Genomic DNA, 13,901 nt, shown 5'->3' with positions numbered 1-13,901 from the left:
GAGAAGATGACACAGTAAGGATAATCAGACTCAGGCTTTTTTCCCTGAGGAAATGTATTTTACAGTCTTTAATGTTTTTTTACTAAACAGCTATTGACCAAACATGAAAGAATACATAAAACTTTGAGCCATGTAAGAGTTAAAAAAAAAAAAAATTGAACCGCCACATACCTGGAGGAGGATGGCACCCGGAGGCTTACTCTTACAAAATAAGAAAGGCAACTAAGAAAGTGGAAAATATGGGCCAGAGGAGACAATGGGTCCAACTCAGGGAAACCACAAAGTGATGCCCTCACCTCAGTATCCAGCAAACCTACATGCTAATCAGCTTAGACAGGGGCAGGGGGGTGGGGATCCGGGGGGGGGGGGAGGAGTCACTCCACGGAAAAGCACATTTGATAGAACATGTAAGATAATCAAGTTTGAAATAAAAGGAAGCCATGACAAAGGCAAAAGATGCAGAATGAAAGAAAGGTGAATGGAAACTCCAAGGCAACAGAAACGGTACATGAAGAAGAAAATGTAATATTCATGAGACATTAATCAACTCTGCATGAAGGTTATTTAATTAATGAGACACATTTCAGAATTCTCCAAGAGACAAAATATTTAACCACGGTTTTAACGGGATGCGGCCTAAGTGGTGTACACATCTTATAAAAGTAAGAAGTTTAAAATTTCTGGCGAGGAGGAGGGAGGGAGAGCTGAAGGTGGATTAGAGATGCTGACACAGTCATCATACAGAGTAAAAAGAGACTGTCGCTGGGAAGAGAAGAAACGAAGGTGCAGCAAGTCTAAAAGATGGAGAAACGAAGTATGCCAATGGTGTTTGGAAGAATGAAGGAGAGTGATATCTAACATGGACAAATGAAGGGGAAAAAATGAGTGGGAAATGTTTATAAATGGAGATCAGGTTTTGGGGTGAGGCAGAGCGGAACAGAAGATAGCAGCTTTCTATTATAAGCCTTCTGCAGTACGCGATTCTCTTAAAACAATGCACTGGGTTACTTTAATGGGAAACAAAAATCGAGTAGGAGAAAATTAACTCATGGCTCAGTCAAACCCCAGATTCTTTTGCACAGAAACTCCTCTGTCCTATTAGAAAAGTCCAAATCTTTGTCCTGTAACCATATGTGCACTTTTGAAAGTGACCATTAAAAGGAGGAGTTTGTATTACTCTGTTTTTCGAAAAGATGTGGCCACAGGTTACAAGTTCAAATAATTTTATGACTCTGAAAGGAAATGAGGTAGGTGAAGGTAAGAAGATAGAGTTTGGGTTTTGTGTGTGGGTTTTTTTTTTTTTTTTTGATAACTCTGAATTCAAAACTAATGAACTCCAGTGACTTTACAGTTATAGGTTCTTTCAGTGCTCAGTGACAGTTTAGAAGTGAATACAAAGAAAACTGCAAAACTAATACCCCTTGCCTACTCCCAACCTCAAGATCTTTAGCAGCTGAAGTTTCGCGTTGTTGGGCAGAAACGTTTAACAGGGGCATCTGGGATTCATTCGTGTCAGCTAAGAAGGGTATTCTTTATTTAAAATACTAACCTTCTTTTAAAGACTGCTTCAGAAGAAATGTGTCCTCCTTCCCGTCCCCCGCCAGCACTCCCATTTCAAAGTTCAGCCCGCCCTAGGAAATTGAAAAGGAACCCCCTTGCTACATCCAAGAAGGTTTCTTCATTCCATATGCAGAAGCTTCAGGATAGTCTCCAGGGCGAACAGCATCTCCGGGACCCTCAATCCCACTTCCAGATGGAGCCCCCAAGGTAGACAAGCAGATCCAGGCTCTCAACCCTTTTCCAGATGACAGCCTCCAGAAAGATGAGTGTGGCAGAGACCTAATCCTCCGATTCCAGCTGTGCACACCAATAAGCTGAAACCTCTTCTTCCCTACCATATGTAGTAATCCCCTACGGGAGAAAGCTTTTTGATGCCTCTCCAACAACACTCCACAGTAAGTCTCCCGGGAGCTAAGGCCCCAAAGATCAAAGGTTTATTTTTCTCTCACCTCTTTTCTCTCTTCCTTATTTTCCAACCTCAATCCCAAAAGATACACTGTTCCTCACCTGGGTCAAGGTGCTTATCTCCGGGCACACCTTGCGGATTTGGTTATTCTGGAGATCTAGAGTCTTCAGGCCAGGCAGCTTACTTAATGCTGAGGGCATCTTTGTTATCCCCTTCCCATTCAAGGTAACGATCTTGGTGTCTTTACCACCCTTCAGTGCTCTTATTAACAATCTTTCAGTCATGGGCTTGGAAGAAGGGGAAGGTAACCATTAGGGATCAAGTTCCTTATTGTGCACCTTTAGAACCTCTAACTACAGAATGGGTGTGCCATGGAAACCAAAACATTCCGAGATCTACCATGTTGAAGACAGGAGGCATCAGATAGTTTCCTCTGAAAAAGATCCCGAGAGAAAATAGCTGCTTCCAGGTTTGGAGCGGGAAATGTACAAGAGGAGCCTAGGGTGTCTTACGCCAGGGACATGCAAGTTTTCAGACTCATGAGATCACACATCAAAAGGACACAAAAACCAACTGCTAGAGGCTCCCATTGGTCTAAAATGGGAAATCCGAGGATCAGACAGAGTAAAGCGAGACATGTGAAAATACATTAAAATCTGAGAGTTCATAATGGTATTTTAAAAATAAAGGAAACTCATTGATTACAAAGGGATTGCTAGATCACTGAGTCGGCAAGTTGATAAAGAAAAAAAGGAAGCATTCTCTTTTCTAGTACAAGTGCATTTTAGTGTAACTTAAGAGTTAATGAAGTTTCTAGTCAAAGGAAAAATTAAAGCTAATAAATGAAGAAGGAAAAATAAATTTAGAAAAATCACCATTTTTGTAAATCCTGATGAAATAACCGACCTCACAAAAATCATAACTAGATGCTAAGAGCATCAGGTAAGAGGTTGATGAGAACTTTATAAGCAAGAAGTCAGGCTAATAACTTAAACCCTTATTCAGTTTTAGCATCATTAAAATTGAGACAGCCACATGCTACAAGTTTCGTGTTATGATGCAGAAAGTACACAGCACCTACTTATGAAATATTCTTGCCTAAAAATTGAATCTGAACCTAATCATGTATCCAGATCTAACTGCCATTTACAGAAAATATGAGTACTAGGGAACAAGCTAAACTCATCTCAGGGAAGCAGTGAACCAAATCCAGAACATAAGAAATTCTGCAGAGCAAATGACATAAGGTTCAACCAACAAATCAATGGCATTAATAAAAAGGAGGAGAAATGGTTATGAAATAAATGAGACAAGAGAAATTACAGCCATATGCAATATGGGGACCTTGTTCGGATCCTGATTTGAATAAGAATACTGTGGAGTCAATTGGGGAAATGTGATCATGGACAGGGTATTAGATGATAGGAATTGCTAATTCTGTTATGTGTGATAATGGTGTGCTGGTAGTATTTTTTTAAATGCACTTACCATCTAGAAATGCATCTGAAATTTTCAGGCGAAATGACGGATGTCTTGAATTTTCTTTAAAATAACAGGGGGAAAGTGAGTGGAGAAACATCAAACTTATTAATGCTTAGTAATGGGTGTGTATGGGCTCATTATATTTTTCTTTTTATTCAAATAAAAGATTAGGACAAAAATAAAAATAACAGGAAGTGGGAGGAGCTGAAACCAGTGGTATTTGATTATTATTGGAACTCATAGGAGTCAGTTTGAGGCTTAGAGGCATTTGCGATATACGTATATATTTATATTTGTATACTTACACTTTACATATTGATTTTGGTTGTAAGAGTCCTAAAGAATAATCATTACATCAGTATCATAATAGCAAAATAAGAGGTGCTGATTAATAGTGACTTCCAGTTGCTATAATAAAATCATTTTTCTGCCACTTCATCGCTGTGCTTTGTCTTAGCTCTTCCAAACCTATCTTCCAGCTTCTTTCCTTTGATACTGTTGTGACTTCTGGAGAATAATCATGTTGTTACTATCAGACAAATTGATCATAGGCTTTAAAAAGGAAATCCCATGGACACTCATGTCCTCTGAAGTAGCTGTGTGCAGCCAGTGCCCCAGCGGACACTATGCAAACACTGGTAACTTATTGCTGCTGTGAACAGGTCGACAGGCCCCGCGGGGCAAGCTGCTACTGCTTTATATTAATTTGCTTAACCTAGAATATCTGGTAAACATTCTTGATTCCTCCTCTTCTCTCACTTCCAACGTGCCGTCAGTCCTTTGTTCCAGTGATTGATTGCTGGGTAGCAAACCACTGTAAAACCTGGCTTAAAACATTTATTTTATTCACAGATCTACAATTTGGGCGGGGCTCAGTGGAGAAAGCTTGACAGTGTTGCTCTCGGGGACAGCTGGGATGACTGAAAGGCTGAGGTGGAAATCATCTGAAGAAGGCATCTCACTCACCTATCTGGTGGTAGGTTCTGGGCAGTCAGCTGGAAAACATCTACACCCAATCTACCCAAGCTCAGGGTGGCTTGAGCTTCCTCCCAATATGGTGGAAAACATCTACACCCAATCTACCCAAGCTCAAGGTGGCTTGAGCTTCCTCCCAATATGGTGGCTTAGTTCGAAGGGTGAGCAGCCCAAGAGAGCAAGTGAAATGGAAGCCATAGGACTTCAAGACCTAGCTCCGTATCGGGTGGCATCACCTCTACCTCGTCCTGTTCATCAGAAGCAAATCACTGAGAAGGGCCCATATTCAAAGGAAGATGAACTAGACCCCACTTCTTGATGGTAAGTGGACATGTCTTAAAAGTCACCACAGTCCACCCCCTGGCCATGAGTTATTTATATTCCTTCAACACATACGACAGAAGAGACTTTCTCCCAAGAACCTCCTTCCCCCAAATTTCATCTGTTTGGAGCATCACATTGTCAATCTTGTCATCTAAATCACGCACAAAGGTGGATGCCGCTCGCTCCTTAAAGGCAGTTCCTTGAGTCCATTTCAAGGACAGTTCATGTTGATCTGAAGACTTATGAACTGAAGAGACGTGTTATCTTGTCCTCACATACCCAGAAGGTAACGATGGGTGAGGTGAAACAGGCAGGCCGTAGACAGTGCCCCTCAAAAAAGGGAAAAATTGGAGGCACAAGGAAGCCCTGGTTTGTAGCAATTCTGGAACCCAACTGAGTACATGTTGTCAAATCCTTCATTAATGTTCAGTCCTACTGCCTGGGCCCCTCTCTGGGCTCTTGAATTATCTTTCTTTTTTCATAAAATGTAGCCCATATTTGCTAAATTTTCTCAGCGTGCTTGTCCATAGAAGTTCAAGGGTCCTAAGACCACTTTTCATTTTTCACTTTCTTGGTAACAACTTTGATTTGTAATTCACGTACCACACAATTCACCCATTTAAAGTGTGCAAGGCAGTGGTTTAAATATACTCGCCAAGTTGTGCAGCCATCACCACAATCGATTTTAGAATTCTCATCACCCAAAAAGAAGCCTTATGTCTTTTTTTTTTTCTTAAGATTTTATTTATTTGAGAGTGAGAGAGAGAGAGCACAAGCAGGTGGGGAGAGGGCAGAGGGAAAGAGAGAAGCAGACTCCCCACCAAGCAGGGAGCCTGATGCGGGACTTGACCCTGAGATTGTGACCTTCAGATCAAGACCTGAAGTGAAGGCAGATGCTTAACTGACTGAGCCACCCAGGCGCCCCACCCTGTGTCCTTCAGCTATCACCCTCCAGTCCTTCCCATCTACTCCAGTGCTAGGCAGCCACCGATCTCCTATCTCTATAGATTTGCCTGTTTGGGACGTTTATATAGATGGAATCATACAACACGTGCTCTTTTGTGACCGTCTTTCGCTCAGTGTCTCCAAGGTTCATCCGTGTTACAGCATGTACCACTACTTCATTCCTTTTTATCTAAAAATACTCTATCGTGTCGCCCTACTACCTTTTCTATCCATTTATCAGTTGGTGGACGCTCAGGGTTGTGTCTGCTTTTTGGCTGTTACGAATGATGCTGTGGACATTTGTGTAAAAATTTCTGGATTATCTACCTAGGAGAGGAATTGCTACACCATGGGGTACTCAAGAGGAACTAGCAGACTGTTTCCCAAAGTGGCTGCATCAGTTTACATTCCTACCAGCAGTATATGAGGGTTCATCCTTTCTTTTTTTTTTTTTTAAGATTTTATTTATTTGAGAGAGCAAGAGAGCGCGCAAATGGTAGTAGAAGGAGAAGCAGACTCCCCACTGAGCAGGGAGTCTGAAGTGGGGCTCAAAACAAGGACCCCGGGATCATGACATGGGCCAAAGGGAGACACTTAGCCAACTGATCCACCCAGGCGCCCCCATCTTTTCATTTCATAGTCACATTTGGGGGCACCCGGGTGGCTCAGTTAAGTGTACAACTCTTGATTTTGGCTCAGGTCGTGATCTTGGGGTCCTGGGATGGACCTCACCTCAGCGGGGAGTCTGCTTGAGGATTCTTTCCCTCTCCCTTGCCCCTCCCCCTGCTTGTCTTTTCTCTCTCAAATAAATCTTTTTTTTTAAGTTATCCTGTCACATTTGATCCAAACTGATAATAGCCCCTTTAAAAACTTTATAAGCTTGTCTTGAGTTTATAATACGCTATATCAGACAGAAGCCTCACCCAGCATGTCTTTGCAAGAACTGTTCTCTGTTTTGGGTTTCCACGTGAAACTACTGTGGGACAATAGCCTTAAGAACTTGAGCAGCTCGCTCTCTCATGTGCTGACTAGAAAGCATCTTTAATCTTCCCGAGGTCTCAACAAAGGGTTTTACAGTCATGCCCTTGGCTTCCTCTTTCGACTTCATTTTCCTGACAGTTCCCGGATCTGTGCTCTGTCTGGAACTCATTTAATTCTAGCATCATTTACTGTCTGAAGAGGCTGGGAATAAAAAAAAAAAAAAATTTTTTTTTCAAACCCCCAAATTTGTGGCTCATTTACATTCTTCTTGCTTGCCTTTCTGCTCTTTTACCATAGGCAACTAGAAGAATCTAGATAGCACCTTTAACATTTTGCCTAGACATCATCGAGCTGACGAGATAGACTTATTTTCTGTGTTAATGCTGCTGGCATCGTTGTTAAAACTTTCTGCTCCTATGTAACGAGTCACCTTTCTTCCAATAACCTAACAATAACATTTCCAATAATATTTTCTTCATATTCCTTTAAATTCTTGCCAGCAGCCTCCGGGGGTGACATCAGGTCTCTTCATAGACCCTTTTAGGGGTGCCTGAGTGGCTAAGTCAGATTTTGGCTCAGCTCGTGTTCTCGGGGTCCTGGGATCGAGCCCCGAGCTGGGCTCTAGTGTGGAGTCTGCTTCAGATGCTTCTCCCTCTCTGCCCATCCCTCCCAACCTCCACTCTGCTAACATACACTTTCTCTCTCTAAAATAAATAAAATCTTTTTTTAAAAGGGTCTTTTTTTTTTTGAGATTTTATTTATTTATTCATGAGAGAGAGAGAGAGAGAGAGAGAGAGAGAGAGAGAGAGAGGCAGAGACACAGGCAGAGGGAGAAGCAGGCTCCATGCAGGCAGCCTGATGTGGGACTCAATCTCGGATCCCAGGATCATGCCCTGGGCCAAAGGCAGACGCTCAACCACTGAGCCACCCAGGCATCCCAAAGAAGACCCTTCTGACTTAACCTGAGTCCCAGTCCCAAAACCCATTACCTGGCTTAGGTATTTCATTATAGCAGCAAATTCTGTATCAGTTGAGACCAACAAGGATCATGGAGACTTTGGCCTTAGGTAATGGTGGGAGCCGATTAAGCCATCTATACAGGACTGTTGCTGACATGTCTGGTGTGGTGCTTGCCCCAGGATTCGGAGACCCCGAAGGAGAAGATCTAGCAGAGGGGGAGGCTGCAGGCCCCACAGTTAATTCACACCAGTGAAGTGAGCCAGCAGATCGTCAACAGTACACATGCTAGTGACACTCGATGCCCTCAGGCGAATTGTCCAAGCTTCTGCTTGATCCGCGCCTTCCAAATTTTGTGCAAAATCTCTCTTATGGCCAGGACTTGGAAAGTATACACGGAAGGGGATTCTGAGACACAGTCTTAAGTTTAAATTGATCCAGTACAAATCCACCACACCGTCACCCTTCACACATTATCTACTCCTCTTTCCAAGCAGAACTGCTTCCACGTTTCTTTCAAAAGGATTTTATACAAACTCTGATTTAGCACTTAATCCTTTGTATTACTGTTCTCGTCGTATTTCTCCCTTGCTTTATGTTTGAAGTGCAATCTCGACCACCATGCTTAGCACAGAGCAGGAATTCAGTAAATGTTCATTAAATTAAGGCGAATCTTAAGCTAAAAGGTTGTCTGAAAGAGTATATGAAGCCCACTAGTACCATAAATTAATGTTCATGAAAAGATAGGAGAAAAGACATAGTTTAAAACGTCACGTGACTATCTGTCAGTCCCTGTCCAGGACGCCTCACATACGAATATGAGTAGCAGTCACTGTCTTCAAGGGGTGTAGAGTCTAGAGGGAAATTATAAATGTAAGTCAGCCAGTAGTGTTTTCCAGTTTTACTGAGATGCAGCTGACATATAAGTTGAAGGTGTACAAAATGAGGGGATATGTGTAAATGTGGCAAAATGAGTATCACAGTAATCACATGCTCAGTATTACATGCTGAGCACCATTATAGCACTGAGGCGCCTTGTTGGTTCAAGGAAGATTTCCTGCTGTTGACTGCTGAGTCTAGTCATAACAGGCTAAAAAGAATTAAGCAGCTGATGTAATAAATGTGAGGGGGTGTGGGGAATACATTTAAATAAAAGGGGTGTGAGAAAAATGTTCACAGGCATGAAATACATGGGACCCTGGGGAACATAAATCATTCTAGTGCATAAGTCTAAAGAAAGGAGTGATGGGAAGTGATGCTGGCGAGGTACCCAGGACCAGTCGGAAAGGACCTCCCTTAAATGCCATGTTACAGAGAGGACTTCATCCTCCAGGACTGGGAAGCCACTGGAAAGTTTAGGTTAGAAGATGTGCTCAGATTTGCATGTCTGGCAGTTCGCTTTGGTAGCATGAAGGGAGGGGGAGTAAAGGGACTAGCTCTGTGGGCAGGGACGCAACTACGGCATATTTGTACTATCCTAGGTGAGAGGAACAAGGGCTAGAGAAGAAATGATAGGGTATAATGTGGGTAAGTTGCCACTAGAACCTGATCTTGCAGGTGCATTAGTTTAGATGGGAACCACAATTTAGGGTGTGAAGTGGGGAAACGAGAGTGGGGTAACATTTGATACAAAGGGTGAGGCTATGGCACAAACCAGTTTATGAAGACCTTAAAAACCTAGGAAGAGAAATGTAGAAAAGAGGATGGGGTTTACTATTTCAGACTTGGGGATTTTTTCACTTGCATCTTAAATGTGCTCCCTATAAACACCCAGCTGAAAGGGCTGCTGAGCTCTGCTATAAGGGTTGGCCTCATGGAATGTTGGCATCCAGAGCTTTCCCAGCAACCAGAAATCAATCTATTTGCAGAAAAGAATTGAAAAATCACCAGTTTTTTTGAGAGAGCATCATCCTGTGAACTCAGCACAAAGCTAGGAACCTTAAGTTGAATGTTCATCTAGACGGAGCAAGTGACTTATGTAAACTTCAAGTCAGTCAAACTGGCTTTATCTGTCTTGTCATCAGTAAAATAACAAGAATACCAATCTATTCCACTGAGATTGTGTGGGAAATATCTAACTGATGATTATAAATTACTTTGGAAGTATACAGTGTTGTAGGAATGCTAAAATACATAGCATCCTAGAATCTCAAGGAGTTTCAAACAATCGGGAATTTTACTAACGCATTACCTAACATCTACAACACATCTACTAACATTTATTAACGTCTATAATACAAAAGAACCTGGCTAATTCCTAGGACAGGGGCCCCTGTGACAAATGAAAGGATTTTGAAAGCTACGGAAATGCATTAAAAACAGAAGTTCATAAACACAGGTTATGGCAGAAACCAACACTTTCTCGATTCGGTTTGGCAAGCTTATTTTGTCATTAAAACACGGTCTGAGACTTGGGGTAAAAGTTTTCAAACATGAGCAGATGCTTCATGTAGTAGTAACCTACTGTAGCAATTCTCTGTCCTGTGATTAAAAAAAGCGGGTGCGGGGGGGAACATTGGCTTTCTCTTGGCTCATTTTCTTTTTTAAATATGGAAATGGAAGCTTTCTTTTAGAGGGTTTTGGATTCTCAGGATGTCTGGGTGGCTCAGTCGTTAAGTGTCCAATTCATGGCTCAGGTCATGATCTCGGGGTGGTGAGGTCGAGCCCTGCGTCAGGCTCCATGCTCAGCACAGTCCGCTTAAGACTCTATCCTTCCTCCTCCCTCCCCGCCCTAGAATAACTAAAGAAATCTTTTTAAAAAGATAAATAAAAATATAAGGGATTTTGGATTCTCAAAGGCCTGCCTTCTGAGGTCAGCCTTGCCATTTACTGGCATTGTGGCAATCCCAGACGCCCAGCCACTAAGTCACCCAGACGCCCTTGTACAATATTTTAAATAAAGATCCCCATCTTTTGTTAAATCTCAGTTGTGCACATACCATTTTGGGGGCTAAGGTGCCTTATATGGGGGCTAAGGTGCCTTAATGATGTTCCCCAAATATTCCAGCTGTCTGCCTTAAGGACACATGCGTGGCAGGGCTGCACCTCTGGGTACTTTCCTGCTTGGGTGAGGCCATATGACAAATTCAAGCCAGCACTTTATAAGGTGCCTAATATGCCTGCTGTGTCAAGGACCTGTCTCTCTGCTGTGACCTGCACTACACTATCCCTTATCCATCACCACTTCACCTGATTACTTAGATATCTGAATGCACTCTCATTAAAGGAGTCCAAATAGGGAACTGGGTGAGGATTTGTCAGCAGTGCTGTACAAAGAATTCTTATGTTGGCTCTGAGGTTAGAAATATACCTGTGGTCCACAGTATATGACTTTTTTTTTTTTTTTTTTTTTTTGGTAAAAGTATGACTTTTACACAGGAAGCAATTTGTAAGAAATTAAGTTATCAACTCAATTTTGCCAAGTGAAAACATTCTAAAGAATTCACTTCCCTCTACTACCACCATAATTTCATCAGTGGACATTTTAAAGCCCTCTGGTAAAAAGAAAAAAGGATAAATTTCTTGACATTAAGTGAATTTGCTTTATGAAAAATCCATCATGTTATACAAAACTTTCTTATTTTTGCAAATGGTATCACCCTACAGAGCAGGATTAGATCACCACTAGGTTAGATGAACTCCTCAGATTCTACTTTAACAGACACACACACACAAATACATTTATTTTGGAAGTTTCTACCACAAATTAAATACATAGAAAACAGAAGAAAATGACCTATTAAAACTAAAAGGAGAAATGAAAGTATCAGGAAAGAGAACAGTGAGATAAAACCAAGCACAGTAAGGGAACATTGAAAAAGTCTACGGATAGAATCAAAGAACAAAAAGGTGAACCTAAGAGGGGACTGTATGATGATGATGAGGATTCTCAAGCCAAACAAGATTTTGGCTTGAGAACGAGGCACCCCTGACTGAGATACAAACTGTACTTTCCCAGGACAGCTGGGGAAGGCGGGGGGCGAGCCGGGTGCTTGTGCTGGCTGAGGGCCGCAGCCACTGTTCAGCCCTTGCTGAGCGCTGCTACGGGGAAATCCTGGCCCAGTGTTGACAGTTCTGATTTCTCCGAGAAGCAGAAACATGGATTAAGTGAAATCCCCCAGTTCTTAAATCTTACCGACTAATTCACTTTTGAATTCTCTTTGAATCCCTTTCAAACAAAACAATTTACCCCAAAGATACAAATGCAATGAAACGCCGGGACACCTGCACCCCGATGTTTATAGCAGCAATGGCCACGATAGCCAAACTGTGGAAGGAGCCTCGGTGTCCAACGAAAGATGAATGGATAAAGAAGATGTGGTTTATGTATACAATGGAATATTACTCAGCTATTAGAAATGACAAATACCCACCATTTGCTTCAACGTGGATAGAACTGGAGGGTATTATGCTGAGTGAAGTAAGTCAGTCGGAGAAGGACAAACATTGTATGTTCTCATTCATTTGGGGAATATAAATAATAGTGAAAGGGAATATAAGGGAAGGGAGAAGAAATGTGTGGGAAATATCAGAAAGGGAGACAGAACATAAAGACTGCTAACTCTGGGAAACGAACTAGGGGTGGTAGAAGGGGAGGAGGGTGGGGGGTGGGAGTGAACGGGTGATGGGCACTGGGGGTTATTCTGTATGTTAGTAAATTGAACACCAATAAAAAATAAATAAATAAATAAAATTAAAAAAACAAACAAAATACCTGTCTCCACGGCGCTCAGCCTCCCGGTGCAGCAAGGGGAAAAGAGGAACAAGGATAACATCCTGAAAGATGGTCAAGGGAAGAGGTGTAGCCAGAACAGAGCCTAAAGAGGAGGAACCAACAGAATAGTGTTGCAAACGGCAAGACAATTTCAAGGAGCGAGTGGGCTACAGTGTTAAATGCGGCTGAGAGTTCCAGGAAGATACTAGGACCTGCTTTTGGAAGCAGTTTCAGTGGAGTGGTGGCATTAAATCCAGACTGTTGTGGGTATTCCTTGTGAAGCTTAGCAAAGGTGTTTTCTTAAATCACATTCATTCACCAATAATATCCAAAAAACCTAAAAAATGTTAAAGAATATCGTAACCAAACCTGAAAATTCTATTCTGGTGAAGAATCTTGATAGCTCAATTCCAAACAGAATATAAATGTCAAACTTTGAGGTAATGGATAGGAAGCAAAGCAAATACTCTAAGAATTTTTACCTTATTATCTCAGATGCTTCCTTAGTCTCATAATGTAGCCTACAAGCTACAGAAAATCCCTCTGCGCTGAATACCAAGGGCAGCAGTGAAATACCCCCTCATTCCAGCATCTCAGGCTCTGCTTTGTGAACCACCCTGACGACCCCACTTTTCCAAAACAAATCACTAGCCTTTCTATCACATGTCTGCATCCCATCCAGGTGACTTTGGGGCAGAAACAAAACAAAACAAAAACAAACAAACAAAAAAAACCCAAAAAACACAGCAAAATAACCATTATTTTCATATTTATCATAAATTATAGAGCATTTGCTGAAATGCTAGGTTCATTATCTAAACTTCCATATTTGCTGTTATTCCCCTACTAAGTAAATGTTGTTATTCCTATTTTATAACAAGCAAACTGGAGCTCTGGAAGGTTAAATAAATGCACAAGTTTAAAAACTTAGTCAAGATTTCAATCTAGGTCTGATCCCAAATTCCAGTACATGTGAAAATTTCCAGTACATGTGAAAATCCTTAATGATGTTCCCCAAATATTCCAGCTGTCTGCCTTAAGGACACATGCGTGGCAGGGCTGCACCTCTGGGTACTTTCCTGCTTGGGTGAGGCCATATGACAAATTCAAGCCAGCAAATGGAAACAAGTGTTTCTTCTGAACCACAGAATTTGTTGGAGACTCTAGAATACTGTCTCCTGGAAAAGTTTAAGACAGTGACAGCTTGGGTCCCAGAGTACACAGACATGGAGCATAGCTCCCAGCCAACTGGCAAAATGTAGCATATATAAGAAACACTCCTTGTTGGAACCCCGACTTTTGACTTGTTACCACAGCCTGACTAGTGTATCCTCACTGCTATCACCAGTGGTCTCAAAAGTGAAACACACACATCTCAGTGGGTGAGGATACAGTATGAAAATAGAGCAAAAGTTAAGGTCCACTGAGCTTTTCAAAGGGGGTTCATGTAGTCTATCTAGCATTAGGCAGCTGCCAAAGTTATAAAAGAACTCTGCCTAATGTGCCCAATTTTTATTCTTTATGGTTTTCCTTAGACCTTTCCAATCTCGGGGTACC

At 41.9% G+C, this 13,901-nt stretch overlaps 1 protein-coding gene across 5 annotated transcripts in view; it reads right to left on the bottom strand.

Annotated features, from left to right (window-relative positions):
- Window positions 1-2,327, bottom strand: part of LRRC69 (leucine rich repeat containing 69) — an 89,811-nt gene extending 87,484 nt beyond the window's left edge. For 3 of the 5 annotated variants that reach the window (XM_025433623.3, XM_025433621.3, XM_049103884.1), the window contains exon 1: window positions 2,068-2,327. In XM_025433623.3, the coding sequence (XP_025289408.3) occupies window positions 2,068-2,250 (183 nt within the window). In that variant the 5' untranslated portion in view covers window positions 2,251-2,327. The remainder of the gene's footprint in view (window positions 1-2,067) is intronic. The other 2 variants (XM_025433620.3, XM_025433622.3) reach the window with 1 other exon arrangement.
- Window positions 2,328-13,901: the final 11,574 nt, after the last annotated feature.

Source organism: Canis lupus, chromosome 29 (assembly GCF_003254725.2).
Source record: "Canis lupus dingo isolate Sandy chromosome 29, ASM325472v2, whole genome shotgun sequence".
NCBI classification, from domain to species: Eukaryota; Metazoa; Chordata; class Mammalia; order Carnivora; family Canidae; genus Canis; species Canis lupus.
Note: the sequence above shows the minus strand (reverse complement) of the source record. Positions and strands in the feature narration are given on the sequence as shown.